This window comes from Microtus ochrogaster, chromosome 7 (assembly GCF_000317375.1).
Source record: "Microtus ochrogaster isolate Prairie Vole_2 chromosome 7, MicOch1.0, whole genome shotgun sequence".
NCBI classification, from domain to species: Eukaryota; Metazoa; Chordata; class Mammalia; order Rodentia; family Cricetidae; genus Microtus; species Microtus ochrogaster.
Genome location: NC_022014.1, coordinates 65,134,747 through 65,152,711, shown reverse-complemented (window position 1 = coordinate 65,152,711; position 17,965 = coordinate 65,134,747). Strand labels below are relative to the sequence as shown.

Sequence of the window (17,965 nt, the reverse complement as noted above, 5' to 3'; positions counted from 1 at the left end):
ACATTCAACCTCACCCTGCATGTCGTGTCTATCCATGTTTCTGTCTTCTGCCCGCCCGCCATGTGTCTCCCTGCCTGGAACCAGCCATTGCTCAGGGACCAGCAGCCGTCTCTGCCTGGGGCCCACTGTCTGCCGCCACATGGCCCTCCACCATCACCGCTCGGGCCGCTGCTCTGGGACCAGCAGCCATTTCTGCCTGGGACTGGATGCTCCCAGAGCCCGCTGCCTGCCACCACATGGCCTGCCGGCACCATTTGGGACCTACAGCATTTCTGCTGCCTACTGCCGCTGGGGATCTTGCAGCATTTTTTAAAAAGAACAACACTCACTGTCCCTCTCTCCTATTGGGAGCACCCAGGTACCCTGACTTCATTCATCACTGCCCCACCACCGGCCATGATTGCGTCACTCCGCTGTGTTCCTTGGAGGCAGGCTTGTATGTTCCATTCACAGCCCATGCCTTGCCCCCCAGCCCAGCTGGTTATTTAGGGGGTGCATGGGTTGGATAAATGAATGGTATCCTCCTAAGAGCTGCCTCATCTGTGAGATCTTCACGGGCCCTTCAGGCTCAGAGTGAGGAAAGGCATGCACAAATATGTCCGTGTTGCTGGCACAGGAGACAGGTCCAACCAGACGCGGACACTGGGCATAATCAGCTATGCCAAGTGACAGACCCAGGAAAGACATTTTACTTAGACTCTATACTGCATTTCTCGGATTCATATTTCAGGTTTTTTTTTAAGCTGTGGAATATCAGGTGGGGGTGTCACACTCTGTAGCCCAGACCCGGGCTGATCTCCAAGACACCTAAGTGTTTGAACATCAGGTAGACCTCTAAAGTATCTTGTGATACACAACAGTAGGGCAGGCAGTAGTGAGTTTGGAGTCTGAAGGAAGGGTCTTGTCAAAGTCTTGTGGTCTCCTTTCCTCCCTTGATTGCTCTCTTATCTAACTAACTAACTAGCCGCTGTGTAGTTCCGTTTATTTTGTTGCCTTGACTACAGTTCAAGGTCTCTGGTAGGTCACCCTAGCTGCTCTGCTGTGCGCTGGTGACCAAGTCAAGCCTGGGAGAAACAGCCATCCCGCAGGGCTGTGCTGTCCTGATAAAATAAGAGGGCAGCAGAAGTTTCTGGGTTCTTGGGAAAGCATCACAGAGAGTAGTCATTCCCACAAGGTATGTGGGACTGAATTGTCATTGGCATCGCCTCTGCGACCAACCTGAGTTCTCTGCTGTGATTTCCCAGCAAAGGCATCGAAGTTTACAGTAAGAGATGGCTATGAACACTCAGGGATGGTGAAATCCTCCCTCAGACAGCTTGAGTGGCCTCAGAAAGAGGAGACCCAGTTCTGTGTGACTCAGCACAGGTAAATCTGTGTCGCTAACTCGTCCCCTCTAGCATCCTGACTCTAGACGAGCATGCGCAGTGAGGTTTCCATGCGTGACCTGCGGTGGTGGCGAGGCAAGGTTGGTGTCAGGTCCTGCAGCTCTGAGGTCTGCGCTTTTGTAATCCTTTAGGAGCACAGACGGGAGTGGTCTATCTAAGATACGATCGGGGTGTGGCTTCAGGCACCTGGCCAGGTTAACTCTCCTGGGTTCCTTCAACCTCAGCACCATGGCCGTGTGGAAGAGTGTACTGTTCTGTGTTTGGAAGAGTGAACTGTTCTGTGTATTAAGGACATGTTAGTGGTGGTGGTGGGTGTGTGTGAGATGTATGCACGTGGTATATTAATACATGTGTGCAAAAGCATGTGCCCATAAGTGCGTACATGCATAAGCCAGAAGGGGACTTCAGATGTCCTTGTCTGTCACTCTCTACCGTATATCTTTAAGCACAATTCTTCGAGATTTTATTTGTTTTTATTTCATATATGTGGGTGGTTGTCTACATGTATGTCTATGCACTGTGTGTATGTAGTGCCCTGAGGGGCCAGAAGAGGACATCAAATCCTCTGGGACTGGAGTTACAGGTGGTTGTGAACCACCTGATCAGATCAGACTTGTTCATCTGGAAGAGTGGAGCTGTCTCTCCAGTCTCCCACCTTATTTCTTGAGATAGGGCATCTCCCTGGACCTGGACCTATACTGGTAGCCAGCAAGCCTCAGCAATCTTCCTGTCTCTGCCCCACACTGTGCTGGGACTGACTATAGGCGCATGCAACCAAGCCTGGCTTTGTATTTGGGTGCTGGGATTTGAACTCAGGTCCTCATGCTTGTGCAGCTAGCACACTTACCTGCTGAGCCATTTCCCCAACCCCCATTTTTGGACATTTGTCTGTAGCAGCCTCATCCTCTGGTCATGAGATGCCAGTAGGATCAGTCAGTGTGACATCCAGAAATATCTTCAGATATTCCTCTGGGAGCTAAATGGCTCCTAAGTTGGGAACCACTGTTCTAACAAAAGGTGACTTTTTTTTTGTTGTTGTTGTTGTTTGTTTAATTGGTTGGTCAAGACAGGCTCTCATGTAGTCTAACCTGACTCAGATTTGCTTTATAGCTGATGCTGGCCCTGAACTGGCTTCTTGCTCTTGTCTCTTGGCATTTTGAAAGGAAGACAGAGGGATGGTCTTAGCTAATTTTTTTAAAGATTTGTTTTTTTTTTCTTTTTTTTGAGACAGTGTTTTTCTGTAGCTTTGAAGCCTGTAAACCAGGCTGGCTTCGAACACATGGAGATCCGCCTGCCTCTGCCTCCTGAGTTCTAGGATTGAAGGAGTGTGCCACTAACACCCAGCTTTTAAGATTTATTTATTTTATGTACATGAGTGCTCTACCTGCATGTACATCTTTACACCAGCAGAGGGCATTATTCCCACTTCAGATGGCTGTGTGGGTGCTGGGAATTGAACTCAGGCCCTCTGAAGGAACAGCCAGTGCTCTTAACCTCTGAGCCATCTCTCCAGCCCCAAGACACAACTAATTTGTACTCATTTGGTTTTCTTTAGATTCAGTGCTGTCCTGGGGACCTTACCTGTACAGCATGGTAAGTAGGTGGGTGCACCACACCACAGTCTCCCTGGGAAACAGCACCACTGCCTTCTTTGGGCTCTGACCTCCTTTGGTCTTCAGAGAGAGTGTACTGGTATATTACTGCTGTGAGCTGACAGAAAGCACCTGAAGGACAGGAGGATTTGTTTGGCTTACGGCTGGAGAGGGTGTGATTCATCGTGGCAATGAGGACTTAGCGGCAGAGATGGGAGGCTACTTGCCTATGTCCGGGTAGATCAGGGAGCGGAGAGAGACATGCCAGTACTCGATGGGTTTTCTTTCCCCTTTATGTTCGGTCTGGGCCCTCAGTCAATGTTGTCCACATTCACACCTCAGTTAATCTTTTCTGGAAGAATCCTCCCAGACACTCCCAGAGTCATGCCTCACTAATGCTTCTAGGGATTTATTTTGAAAAATTGTGTGTCATGTGTGTTTGTTGCTGGGAATTGAATCCTCAGACACGCAAAGCAAGCCCTCTGCCATCTGAGCTTAGCCCCAAGTGTTGTGTCATGTCTCCCCTCCCCCCATCCTGAGGCTGGATCTCATGTGTCCTTATCTAGTCTACCAACTGAGTTACATCCCTAGCCCCCAAACCCATGTAGACCAGGGTGACCTAAAACTCACAGAGATCCACTTGCCCAATACACAATCTTGAATTCTCTTGTTCTTATGCGACTTTTCAGATACCCCTCCCCCACAGTTGAAAGGTCATCTTAAACCTAAACCCTCACAGGCCTACTATCTTGATTCATTTAACAGTCTACTTTGTTTCTTTCCTCAGTAAGTATGTGACTTAGGGCCGGGATGTAAGTCGGTGGAAGGTCACGGCCTAGAATGCACAAGGTCCTGGGTTTGACCCCAGTACCTCTCTGATGCTTCTGACTCTGTCCTCTTTAGCTGAGCTCCCATTTTTCTTCTTCCTTGCTCTTCGCTTGCTGTAGCTGGTACCAGACTCACACTCCCTAATCAAGTGGGCTTTTTGTCCTCCGTTTATCTTCCAGTCTCTCCTTGACGACCAAGGCTTGGCCGAGGTGTCCGAAGTTGCAGAGCAAGTCCTCGATGCTATAAACAAGGGCTTCTACAAGGAGGCCACTCAGCTGTGGGGGAAAGCAGAAACGGTCATTGAAAAGGTAAATACCGAGCATGGCTTGGCTTTGTGCCTGGGGGATGGGACCTATGGTTGGAGTTGTCAGGATCACACCTGTCCCGGGCCTCCCACAAGTTTAGAACCTCCTGTATGCTGAGTGATAATCTAGAAGGTTGTAGCAATGACGTAGTAACTCTTTATAGGGTCAGAAAGCCTCCTAGGCTTTAAAGACCTTGTTCCCGACTGAATGTTTGGATTCTGTAAGAAAGACTGTTTCAGCCACCTTTAATCCTAGCACTCTGGAGGCAGAGGCAGGTAGATGTCTGTGAGCTTGACTATAGACTGAGTTCCAGAACAGCCAGGGTTACGCAGAGAAACCCTGTCTGGAAAAACCAAAATATGAAAAAAAATATTAATTAAAAAAAACAAAAGAAAGACTGTCTGGTCTGGTGGCCAAGCAGAATGGTACATTTGTGTAATAGCCTAGCACTTGGGAGATGGAGTCAGGAGAGTCACAATTTCAGGGTCGCTTCAGCTACATCATAAGTTTAAGGTCATTTTAGTCTACATGAGACCCTGACTCAAAAATAAAACAACAAAAACCCAACAAACAAATGAAAAAAATATGGTCCAGTGACTTATGTGTCTTAGTTAGGGCTTTTTGTTTGTTTGTTTCTCAAGACAGGGTTTCTCTGTTGGCTGTCCTGGAACTTGCTTTGTAGACCAGGCTGGCCTTAAACTCACTGAGATCTGTCTGCCTCTGCCTCCCAAATGCTGGGATTAAAGGTGTGCGCCACTGCCCGGTTTAGTTAGGGTTTCTAATACTGGGAAGAGACACCATGACCATGGCAATTCTTATGAAGGGAAGCATTTAATGGGTGGCTCAATTACAGTTTGAGAGGTTTAGTCTATTATCATCATGGAGGGACATGGCAGCATGCAGGCAGATGTGGTGCTGGAGAGGTAGCTGAGAGTTTTACATCTTATGCAGGCATCAGAAAGTATTCTGTCTCACTGGGCTTGACTTGAGCATATGTGAGACCTCAAAGCCCATCATCCGTAGTGACACTTTCCCTCCAACAAGGCCACACCTACTCCAATGAGGTCACACCTCCTAATAGTACCACTCCCTTTAGGGACCATTTTCTTTCAAACCACCATAGTTGGTAGTGCACATCTTTAATCCAGCACTTCTGAGGTAGAAGAAGCAGGAGGATCAGGGGTTCCATCCCTGGTGACATAGCAAGTTTGAGACCATCCTGTATGACATGAGATAACGTCTCAAATACCAGAGGAAACAGACTGCCATGCTCAGGAGGGTGTATATTTTAAAGACAATATATTTTCTTACTTGGATCCTTGTCAAGTAGTATTCTACCTTGAGTAAGATCAAAGGAAATAATACGATGGCCAAGAGGACACTCTGCCACTCGGCTCCCTGTACGCTGACATGCAGGTCCTTGTGTTCCAACAGTGTCTGGGCTCCCATGAGCTGTGTGCTACAGGCGCGTGGGCGGGTACAGCTGCCATCTAAGCCTTTAGAGGGGCTTTCTCACTAGTCCAGTAAATTTGTGAGCTTAAGGTCATCCTTGGAAAGTCAAGCACTTTTCTGTTTTGCAACTTTACCAGTGGACAGAGAAAGACACCGTCTGAATGTGCTTTTTATTTCAGAATACAGACGGGGTAAACTTTTATAACATTTTAACTAAAAGCACTCCCGAGACCTCTATGGAATCGAGTCTTGAATTCCTCCGAAGCCCCTTAGGTGAGTATACCTTGCCATGGTTGGTCTCTACCCAGCTTCTGCGCAGGAAGACCTGTCTGTCCTGTTACTAACATGCATTTATATAACAGAAGAATTTTCAGTGGTTTGAAGTATATTCACAGAGTTGCACAGTCATCACCTCGATCCAGTTTTAGAATGTTCCCATCACCCCAAAAAGATCCCACACATCTGTTTGCAGTCACTTCTCCTTCCCACGCCCAGCCCCAGGCGATCACTGAGCTGCTTTCTTGTCTCTCTGGGTTTTGGCTTTTCTCAACATTCTATATAAATGGAATCATACAGTAGCTTTTGCCCCTATTTTTTGTTTGTTTGTTTGGTTGTTCTTCTTCCTTAGCATAATCTATTTGAGAAGCAATTTAAGCACTGATCTTAGCCAAAGGGCCAGGGAGCACTGGGAGCCAATGCCTTTTGATGATGGAAGGTTAGGAATGGTACCCAGGAACTAGAGCGCACTGAACGCGTGCTCTGCCAGTGAGCTGCACCACAGGAGAAGGAAGCTGTTTCTGCTCACTGAATTGCAGTGTCGCGTCCCCACAGGGCTGACTTTAGTGGTCGCTCGGCTGGCTGAGCTTGGGTTTAGTGGCAGAATGCCTGAGCCCCTCCCCCAGTCCACTCTCCATTCCTTGATTCCCCTTCTCAGCTGACTTCCTTGACCTGTCTGTTCAGGGTAGTCACAGTGGCCCTGCAGTGCGCAGACGGCAGTTGGCAATAACCTATCCGATTTCAGCCTGCTTCTGGCCTCCTTTCTCCCCTCCACGTGGATCAAAGTGGCTTTTCCTGTGCCGTCTCCCCCAGTAGCTTGCGAGAGATGTCTCTGGGGTCCTGCTCCCAGACTCACTGTGTACCCATTTGCTTTTAGTTCGGCTTTGTCAGCGCCACGTGAGACACCTCCAAGGAGACACCTTAAGTCAACTCATGAATGGCCCCATCAGAAAGAAGCTCAAAATTATCCCTGAGGATTGCACCTGGGGAGGTACGTGAATGGCCTAATCAAGTGTCGTTTGTGTGTGATGGATGGGGTCTGTGGGGAGGGGGATGCAATTTGAGAGCCCTTAATTCGTAGCCTGGGTTTCCTTGGTGATGGCAGTCTGTTGTAAGTCAAACCCTGTTCCTGTCTGCAGCGGATGTAGAATCAGTGACGTGACCAAAGCAGATCAGAGTAAGGGGCTGGCGGAGAAGTGGGTGGGAAGTGGTACGTGATTGGTTACGAGTCGATTGTTGTCGAAGCCTAGTATGGATGCACGGGGACTATTGCACCCTTTACCTTTGTAACACAGTGAGGTGATACACACCTCAAATTCCCAGTCCTTGGCAGACTGACATCATATCACAGTCTCTGGGACTCAAGTGTGCTAGAAGGAGAAAACTGACTCCCAGAAGTTATCCCTTGACCTCTGCCTGTGCCCCGTGGCGTGTATCTGTCTCCACCCCCACCCACCATCAGTAAATCAGTAGGTTTTTTTTTTTAAATTATGACAAAACAATGCTGCATTTTTATTAAAAATTCTACAGCCGGTCACGTGAGATTTCTAGCCAGAGGTCCTTTGAAGGACATCAGATGGTCCAGGCACATAGGCGGGGTTTGCTCAGTTCCCATGCTGGCCTTTCAAACATTCTGGTGCTCGATATGGTCCTGTCATGTCTGTGTTCTGGTCTGGAGGTCACAGTGTGGAAATGCTGGCGTCTTTAGAGACCAGCCAGATAGAAATCCTGGGCAAGATCCTCGTTAGTCCCATAGGGGCCTTTAAACAAGAAAAGTGGCATTTGTTTGGTCTGCGACCGGGATACCCCAAGACTAATAAGGTCAGAGGCCCCTTCTCAGATTGTCCCTCTTGTAACTGCTGAGAGCTATGGGTTTTGTTGTCATTCATTCATTCATTCATTCTGCTTTTGGTTTTTGGTTTTTCCAAATAGGGTTTCTCTATGTAATATACCTGACTGTCCTGGAACTCACTCTGTAGACCAGGCTGACCTCAAACTCACAGAGATCCACCTGCCTCTGCCTCCTGAGTACTGGGATGAAAGGTGTGCACCACCACTGTCCAGTCGGAACTGTTTGGACCCTGGTCCTGACTTTGTTAGGGTTCATGGGTCACTCCCTCATAGTCCGCATCACTGGAGCTCATCCCTGACCTAGAATCCTCATGTCTCTCTGCATCAAGTAAAAAGCAGACTGTGGTGTTAGATGCTGCAGGGGGCTCAGTATCGTGGCAGACACCTGCAGTCAGTCCCAGTTCTCAGCAGGCCGAGGCAGGGCGATTGAGAGTTCAAGGCCTGCATGGGCTACATAGTAAATGAACAAGTAATGTCTTGATAAGTAGCCAGGTGTAGTGGCTCACACATGTGAACCCAGCACGTGGGAGGCTGAGGTAGGAGTATCACAATCACAGTAAGTTCCTGGTCAGTCTGGATTAGAGTGAGACTCTGTCTCAGGAAAGAATCAAATCAGGACAGGAGAGATGTATTGTCCCTGCTGTTCTCGCAGAGGTCCTGAGTTTGATTCCCAGCACTCGCACTGGGTAGCTTACAACCTGTGACTCCCGTTTCAGGAGATCCAGTGCCCTCTTCTGGCCTCCACGGGCCCTGCACGCATGTGGTGCACCTAAGTGTACACAGGTGCTTGGAAGCACGCGCACGCACATAAATAAAAACTAAATCTTTTTTCAAAATCTAAATGATGATAAAGGACAAGCTGTCCTTGGCTACAAGTTGCAGTTGGTCAACCAGGCCCAAATTCGAGCCTTAGCTCACCAGTGGCTGGTTATTTCCACTTGGCTGTGTTCCTGAGCCTCCCTGAGCCTCTTTGATTTACTTACACTTTGTCCAGGCGCCTTATCTTCCAGCGTAGTGATGAAGAAGTAGGAATTGCCTCTGTAATAGTTACCTAGCCCCATGCCTTTCAGATAAATGGTGGTGACTGTTATGTTGTCATCAGCTATGATAGGGGGTCAGGTGGTCGGGCAACAAGAATCTGTGCTGTGTTGTCTGACAGTCACGTCTTAGCCGTCTGTCTTTCCTAAAGGCCTGCTCTGCAGAAGCTTAGGTCCGGTTCGGTTTATGGTACGGTAACCCCCTGTTCAGGTTCATTGCTTGTGACATGACCCTGAGACTACATAGCAGCAAACTCGCTTCAGCCCAAAGTACAGTATATTCCCAAGTGGACCAGCTGAAAGTGTTTCTGGGCCTCTGCCTCTCTGTTTCCTTCTGCAGATTCCAGTTCCTTGTTGCACATGGCAAGCTCCCAAGCAAAGGGACTGTGTGTGCTCTTTCTGTTTCCTTTCCACCCAGCTATTGCTGGCCAGTTGAGTTGGTTCCTCTGTGGAGCACCTGGCATACAGCCTTGGTTGGCTACCTAGGGAATGTTAGGTACCATATCTTAGGATGCTTGGGTTGAAAGATATTTCTTAATCTGGCCCATTCTAACCTGCTACCTCTCCTGCTTTTGTAGGCCAGTCATCTTACGTCTTCATAAGCATGGAAGGGGACTTCATGAAGCCTGTCGTCCACATTGTGGATGAGTTGTTGGAAGCTGGGGTCAATGTGATTGTGTATAATGGACAGCTGGATCTCATTGTGGACACCATGGGTAGGCGCCGACTCTGAGGGATGCGTGGAAGCAATCACGGGTCAAGCTAGAACAAAATGGCCTTGAATACATTAGCCTTGGGTTGGTGGCATTGATATCATCAACCCCTGACTAGTCTCTATAGCACGAGTAATAAAAACCCAGAGACGGAAGTTGGGGTTCAACTCAAAAACCAGAAAAGCAAGGCAACCAAGCCACTAGAGAAGTCTTCCCTCTACCAAGGCTGGGTGACTGCAAAATAAGCATTATTTTTTTTCTCCTTTGAGACTAGAGCTCGCTCTGTAGACCAGGCTAGCCTCGAACTCACAAAGATCCACCTGCCTCTGCCTCCCTAGTGCTTGGATTAAGGCATGTGACTCCCTAGAACTGGGATTAAAGGCATGAGCCACCACCACCACTTAGATTTGTTTCTGCATTGATCTTGTGTAGCCCAGGGTAGCTTCAAACTCACAGAGATCCCTCTGGCTCTGTCTCCCAAATTCTGGGATTAAAGGTGTGTGTCCCCATTGTCTAACCTCAAGTGACTTTAACTTTGCCTCTGGTCTTCAAGATTTATTTACTGAAATACAAATAATATACCACTACAACTCTCGAGCTGTGACGCCTGAGAGAATTCTAGGTGTTTCTAATTCTGGGGTGCCTGGGTATGATTAAAGGAAAGAATAATAGCCTGCCACCCTCCTGCCAAAGCCTTCCTGGCTCTTGAATATGCAACTTCATTGGGGGAAGGCTTTACCTGTGCAGTGTTACAGGTGTTAAACACTAGCCACTAACCACCCTTATTTCCAAGATCCCAGGAGAACTGGTCTCTGTAGGATCTCAGGCAGGATCCCATTGCCTTTTCTGAAAGCCACATGCTTTATCTGATGGCAGTGGAGTCCTGTGGGTGCTGAGAGACCAGATCTTAGAACCCACAGGTAAAGCTGTGCCTAGTACCCAGGCCTGTGATTGGTAGGAAAACTATCGGCTCAAGACTCCCAAGACTAAGTTCTCAGTACAGAGGAGATTTATTTGCCCCAGAAGGACAGGGCAGGGAATAAGAGACAAAGACAAGAGATGGGGGTTGAGGGAGAAGGGAAAGGGAACAAGAGAAAGGAGGCAGGGGTATTTATCCCAGAGGACAAAGGATTGCCTCTGGATGGAGAGGAGACAGACATGGCACATAGGAAAATGGCGGTTTATAAAGAGGGAAATCCCATGTTAGGATGAGGTGCTTAAAATTTTAATTGGGTTTGTTAATTAGGTGAACCAAAAGGAGCTTTGATTTCAATCCTTTGATAGCTGGACCTTGGTAGTCAGCCTCAGGAGGAGGGACTGGCCAAATCAGGGAATAGACCTTGGGGGCTAGCTTCAGGAATGTACTCTGACAGCATTTAGCAAGGCGGAGAGAACTGGGGAGAAGGGCAAGGCCTGCCAGAGCCACATGCTCAAGTGGGCTAGTGTTCCTTCACTGATGATAGCCACCAAAGTTAAGACAAAATGATTAAAATATCAAGTCCCAGATGAACAGTAGAGTGAGTTTGAGGCCAGCCTGGAACACTTGAAATTTAGCAAGACATTCTCTTAAAAAAAAAAAAGCCAGCCGCATAATGTTAGATTTTTCAGCCCAAGTATCCATGGGAACCTTCTTGAAAGAGGTTCACAGGCCCCACCAAGAACTGCTTGTAACAAGATCTCAGTGAATTTCCTGTGCATTGCAGCTGGGCAGCACTAAGTTAAAGGACCTAGATTGTTTTCTCTGCCCCTGACTCCACCAAGCTCTTAGTCCTGATCCCTTTCCTTGGCCCTTCTCACTAGGTCAGGAGGCCTGGCTGAGGAAGCTGAAGTGGCCGCATCTGTCCAAATTCAACCACCTGAAATGGAAGGCCCTGTACAGCAATCCTGAGTCTCTGGAAACATCTGCATTCGTCAAGTCCTATAAGAACCTCGCCTTCTACTGGATCCTAAGGGCAGGGCACATGGTAAGCGATCTCCCTTTTGTTCTAAATTTAAAGATGGTGGTGTGTGGGAAGCCACAATGTTTCCTGCCTACGTCCACTCGCTGGATTGGCCTTCAGAGAAAGATTCAGGCTTGGGACTATCTGGAGTCCATCCATGCTGTATTGCCCGCCACGACACACACCACGCCCCATGCCGCGTGCGTGTGTGTGTTTGTGTGTGTGTGTGTGTGTGTGTGCGCGCGTGTGTGTATACGTGTGTGTTTATACATGTACCTTGCGTTCTTGCATGCATGTGGAGGCCTGAGTTACCCTGGGTATTGTGTTCCTCAATCACCTTGTTTGTTTGTGGGCAGGGTTTCACCATGTGGCCAGGACTAGTCTGGGGTTCACTTTGTAGACCATAGACCAGGCTGACCTTGAACTCACAAGATTCACCTGCCTCTGCTGGGATTAAAGGTACATGTCACCACACCTGGCTTTTGCTTATTTTTTGAGACAGGGCCTCAATGACTTTGGAGCTCTCCCATTGAGCTAGGCTGGCTGGCCAGTGAACGTGGGGTCTGCCTATCTCTGCCTCCCCAGTGCTGAGATTATAGGTGTGGACTTCCAAGACTAACTTTTTATGGGTGCTAGGGATCTGAATTTAGGTCCTCAAGTTTTTGAGGCAACTTTACCAACTGACTTATCTCCCTAATCTGAGTTTTAAGGTTTTGGGGTTTTTTTTTTTTTTTTTTTTTGGTTTTGTTTTTGAAATAGAATTCTGCTAAGTTTGAACATTGTTAATCCAAAATCTAAACTCTGAAACTTTTTTTAACATTAACATAACGTTGCAGGGAGAAAGATCATTTTCAGATCTCATGTCATCTGACAGAGTTGAGACACAGTGTGCTAAAATCATTGCACAAAATTACTGTCATCCCATAGGGTTAGTGATAGTCATCTTGGGTCCCAGCCTTAAGATTTCTTGTTGTGTATATGCAAGTATTTCAAAATCTGGGGGGAAAAGAGCACTCTATCTAAGGGTTACTCAACCTCTGTTAGTGCTTTTTGTTGCTGTTACAGATTTATTTACTCATGTGTATGAGTGTCCTGATTTCATGCACACCAGCAGAAGGAATCCGATCCATTACAGATGGATCCATTACATATGGAATTCTAAAACCTCTGAGCCATCTCTCCAGGCCTCTGATAGTATTTCGTTGAGGCTGAGCAGAAACTCATTTGAAAGTTTAAATCTCCCTTCTCCAATCTTTGTTTTAAGTGAATTCATTGGGTGTGTGGTTCTTAACAGCTTGCCCTGGGGGAGGAAAGGAGAATTACGTTCTCATGACTATAACACTTAAAGCTGAGCTGAACACAAGGACACCCCCACATAATCCCAGCACTCAGGAGACAGCCAGAAGGATCAGGAATTCAAGTCTGGCCTTGGCTACATAGTAAATTCCAGAACTTGAACTGTAATAGACCCATCTCAAAACAAAACAAAGATGGTGGCTGCCTTGTTAAGTTGACCCTCAGTAGGCATGGCATAAGAGGTGGGGAGTGTCTCTAAGCAGTGGTAGCCAGGGACATGTTTGGAAGAGGCTTTGGGTATAAAGGACGACTCTGGGCTATGGGCACTTCATGCCCATGGAGGGAACAGATTTTTTTTTTTAGGTTTATGTATTGGTTACATAGCTTTCTCTGAGCTGAGAGAGATCACAGGACCCTTAATCTCAAGTGTTCCCAAGTCCCACAATAGACACACATATTGATGAAGGAATTGGAAATAGCAAAAGGCAGAAGGGCCCCCAAAACCTCATTAATCAGACACGCAAATGTCTCCTAAGTACTAAGCATAAGCACTCTGTGCAGGGCTGGGTGAATGCTGCTGGTCCCTGGCCTCACGGAGCTGCAGGTCAGCAGGGCCTAGGGTTACAGATAAACATTAGTTCTTGATAAATTATTTCTCAGTTTCTATTGTACTCATTATTTTTCACTCACAAGGTGGTTTCCTCTGAAAATTAGAACCCAAAGTTGTGTTCCCGAAAGTCGGTGTGACAAGAGAGCATGTTAAGCAAGGTGATGTTTCAGTTTGCTTTTTATTCTAAGTCAAATATTGGCAGTAACTCAACTATGGTAGCCTGTATCCTTCTATTATTTCTGTGGTTTTGCCACGCTACATGAAAATCAGGTTACTCAAATCTGAAATGGTATACCATCTTCTTGGTTGGTAAGAAGTAGGAGAAAAAAATCTCACTACATTTACTAATTTTCTGAGGTTAAAGCCCTGGTTCATAAAGAGCATGCTGAACCATGGGGACTGAAGGGAGGGAGGCTAGCCAGCCTCTTTACCTCCTTCCTCAGAGGTAGGGCAAACTTTTAATGACAGGCTATCTCTCCAGCACCGTATGACAGTTTTTCACTAAACCCAAGTCAAGAACTCAAATAGATAGATAGATAGATAGATAGATAGATAGATAGATAGATAGATAGATAGATAGATAGATAGATAGATTGAGTGATTGATTGATTTTAGATAAAGTCTGGTTTAGTAGATTGATTGATTGAGTGAGTGAGTGATTGATTGATTTTAGATAAAGTCTGGTTTAGCTCATGCTAGTCTGAAGTGTACTGTGTAGTAAGACCGATCATGACCTCCTGGTTCCCGGGCTTTTCCTCCTCTTAAATGCTATGGTTACAGGTATCACTACCATATCCTGCTAGAGCAGTGGTTCATAACCTATGGGTCTTGACCCCTCTGGGGGTCAAATGACCCTTTCACAGGGGTCACCTAAGATATTTGCATTATGATTCATAACAGTTATGAAGTAGCATCGAGCGTATTTCATGGTTGGGGGTCAGTCACCACCATGTGAGGAACATACAGGATCCCAACATTAGGAAGATTAAGAACCACTGTGGTCAGGAAGCTACAGAGTAAAGGCCAGCCTGGGGTACAGGAGGAACACCCCACACTTTGAAGGACAGACTGACACAGGAAGCAGTGGGGACCAGGCTGTTATAGAACCCTAATGGGACACTTGATATGACCCTCCCGCTCCAGGGTGAAATTCAGACTTGCATCTTCTTGGTTTGTCACGTACAGAACAGTGTGTTCAAGCTAAAACAGACCTTAGAAACTGTTACCAAGTCATTCAGTTGACGGAGTCTCATTTTAGGAAATCCCAGTTAAGAGAGTCCCGGACAGTGAATCACAGAATCAGAGGGTGGGGATATCAGGCCCCATGTCTCAGATCAGTGTCTGTGGCTGTGAAGAGACACCATGACCACAGCAACCCTCACAAAGAAAAACATCTAACTGGGGCTGGTTCACAGTTTCAGAGGTTTAATCCACCATCAGCACGGTGGGAAACATGGCGGCATGCGGGCAGTCACGGTGCTAGAGAAGGAGCTGAGAGTTCCACAGCTTGATCTGCAGGCAGCAGGAAGTAAACTGAGCTTGAGCTTCTAAGACCTCATAGCTGAGCAAGGGTTCACATGCCGACTGAGGGTTCATTTCTATTGGCTTTTAGCTCTTCAGTTAAACTCCCCCTCCTCTTCACCCCATCCCCAGCCTAGACAAGGACCTTCCTCCTACAAAAGGAATGCTTTCAAATGTTGAACATCTCCTCCCTTCTCTGTTCCTATTTGTTTCATTTGTTAGTGTGTCGGGGGAGGGGGGCATGCCTCAAAGTGTATATGGACATCAGAGCACGTCTCTCACTTGGTTCTCTCCTTCCCCCTTGTTGAGGGAGGGTCTCTCTGTGAGTGTGTCCAGGCTAGCTGAGGGAGGGTCTCTCTGTGCCAGCTCACGGATTTCTGGGGATTCTTCTGTCTCCACCTTTTGTCTTGCCACAGGAGTGCTAAGGTTACAGATGCACATGCCCGTATCTGAATTTTTAAATTAAAAGAATATTTTTTAAAATTTATTTATTTATATTTTTTGTGCATTTGTGTTGTGCCTGCCTGTGTGTCTGTGTGAGGATGTTAGATCCCCTAGAACTGGAGTTACAGACAGTCTTGGGTCACCATGGAATTGAACCCAGGTCCTCTCTCTGGAAGAGCAGCCTTGCTCTTACTCACTGAGCCATCTCTTCAGCTACCCCAAAATTTATTAAACATAGTGATGTTTTTTTGTTGTTTTGTTTTGCTTTGCTTTTTTTGAGACAGGGTCTAATAATTTAACCTAAGCTGCCTTCTGACTTTCTATATTGCTAAATCTGGTTTTGAATTCATGATCCTCCTGCCTCCACTCTCAAGTGCTGGTTTTACAGGCATGTACCCTCTCAGCCTGTTTTACATGTTACCATTCCCGGGGATGAACGCACGTCTTTATGCATGCCAGACAAAGACTTTAGCAGCTGAACTACATCCTCAGCCCTTCCTTCTGCACCGTCTCCCTTCTTTCTTAAAGAGGCCAAATCCCAGTACCAGAAACACAGCCCCCATAAGGAAGTCAGCAAGGGCCATGTATGTGACTCAGTGGTAAAACACTTGCCTAACGTGTGTGAAGCCCCAGGGTTTGGTTTCCTGCTCTGCTAAAAAGAGAGAGGAAGGAAGAAGGGAAGGAGGAAGGAACATGGAAAGAGAGGGAACGGAGAAATGAACAGATCATCCCCAGGTGGTATAAAGGGTTCCCTAAATGCCAACTCCTTCAGGCCCCAACACCCTGAGCCCAGAAGAACTTTGGTCCAGCAAGGAGGCCATTTCTTTATAGGCAGCTGTCACATCTTTCTAGATCTCTACTCGAAAGGCGGATGTCAGTCACCCTTGTCCTTTACCCAGGAGTTACGTCAAGAACACTAATCTGGATGCTTCTTGGTTCCAGGTTCCTGCAGACCAAGGGGCCATGGCTCTGAAGATGCTGAGGCTGGTAACTCAGCAAGAGTAGCATGGCCGAGCTGAGCGGAGCTGGCTGGACCTGCAGACCCTGGAGCAGAGCCTAGGATGGAGGTGCTAATGTCACAGGCTCTTCCCTGACTGTCCTGTGGGATGTGACTATGGGGTCTCCTGCCATCTCCTGTACACTGGAAGACCGTGGCTTCTGTGACAACTTAGAAATCAGATCTGCTTTGTGAAGAGCATTCAAAACCATACTCATTTAATCAAAATGAAGGATTGTAAGGGACAGACCTCTTAATACCAAAACAAATGATACACATGCAAATCCCAGCACTTGAGAGGTAGAAGCAAGAAGATCAGAAGTTCAAGATCACCCTCAGCTAGGCTGCAAGTTCAAAGCCAGCCTGCACTAGATGGGAGTGACAGAAAGAATAAACACCCACTGAGCTGCCAACTCAGTGTCTATGCCTATAGGTCTTTTGTTTGCTACATATACCTATATATTTTTACAAAAATGGAATCCATATTATATGCTATTTTGCTTTCTATTTTGTTCACAGATCAACATGACCTGCACTACTTTTCCTGTCAATAAATGTGTTGTGATGTTTTTAAAGACTGCTGAAAATTCTATTTTGTGATCACTTCTTGCTAATTGTTTCCCTCGAGAGTTTCTAGTCTGTCTCTGTTGCAGATGGCGCTCTGGTAAATCACCCTAATAGCTAATGGTTTTATGCACGCTTCGTTTCCTTCTGGTAAACTTGTAGAAGGATAAATGTTTCCACATTTCTTTAAAAGTAAGATGATAAACTCCGGTTTTAATGTTTGAACTACAACCTGAGTTCTGAATGAGTGACAATGTCGGACAGCAAACCCCAGCTCTACCTGGAGAACACGAGGGCTTCCTCACAAACCCCAGCTCTACTTGGAGAACACGAGGGCTTCCTCACAAACCCCAGCTCTACCTGGAGAACATGAGGGCTTTCTCACAAACCCCAGCTCTACCTGGAGAACACGAGGGCTTTCTCACAAACCCCAGCTCTACCTGGAGAACACGAGGGCTTTCTCACAAACCCCAGCTCTACCTGGAGAACACGAGGGCTTCCTCACAAACCCCAGCGACTTCATCTCAGTCCCGTGTTCCATAGACGCCTCTCCCTAGGGCTCACTGTCCTCAAGTCTCTTGTGTCCCTTGGAGAAGACCATTAGAAGCCTGTGGCTGGGTCCAGTCTGTGCATTCCCTTTCTCTGGCTTCCTTTGCTCTGTGTTTGCTGCTGTTGAAGGAAGCAGCTCCTGAGGATCCCTCATGTAGCCCCTTGCTATGTCTTATTCTTTCCCTGAGGTTCCATCCTGTGCTGAAGTCTATTAGGCTGGGGGCTGGAGGGATGGCTCAGAGGTTAAGAGCACTGGCTCACAATGATCTATAATGAGATTTGGTGCCAGAGCACTGTATACATAATAAGTAAATAAATCCTAAAAAAAAAAAAAAAACAAAATCTCCTTAGGCTGGAGAGATGGCTCAGCAGTTAAGAGCATGTATTACTCTTCCAGAAGAACCAGAGAATTCAGTTCCCAGCATCTATACCAGGACTGCTCACAACTGCTGCTAACTCCACAACTACTGGTAACTCCAGGGCATCCACTACTTCTGGCCTCTGTGGGCACCTGCACACATGTGGCACACATATACACACATAATTAAAATACATCACCTGATGGTAGTGTCACATGCTTGTAATTCCAGCGCTTGGGAGGCAGT

At 47.0% G+C, this 17,965-nt stretch overlaps 1 protein-coding gene across 1 annotated transcript in view; it reads left to right on the top strand.

Moving 5' to 3' along the window:
* The window catches only part of Scpep1 (serine carboxypeptidase 1), a 29,908-nt gene extending 13,086 nt beyond the window's left edge, over nucleotides 1-16,822 (top strand). The window contains exons 7-13 of the mRNA XM_005350513.2: nucleotides 2,941-2,978; nucleotides 3,985-4,113; nucleotides 5,742-5,835; nucleotides 6,716-6,829; nucleotides 9,305-9,442; nucleotides 11,240-11,403; nucleotides 16,193-16,822. Coding sequence (XP_005350570.1) covers nucleotides 2,941-2,978; nucleotides 3,985-4,113; nucleotides 5,742-5,835; nucleotides 6,716-6,829; nucleotides 9,305-9,442; nucleotides 11,240-11,403; nucleotides 16,193-16,255 — 740 coding nt within the window. The 3' untranslated portion in view covers nucleotides 16,256-16,822. The remainder of the gene's footprint in view (nucleotides 1-2,940; nucleotides 2,979-3,984; nucleotides 4,114-5,741; nucleotides 5,836-6,715; nucleotides 6,830-9,304; nucleotides 9,443-11,239; nucleotides 11,404-16,192) is intronic.
* The last annotated feature ends 1,143 nt before the right edge of the window (nucleotides 16,823-17,965 follow it).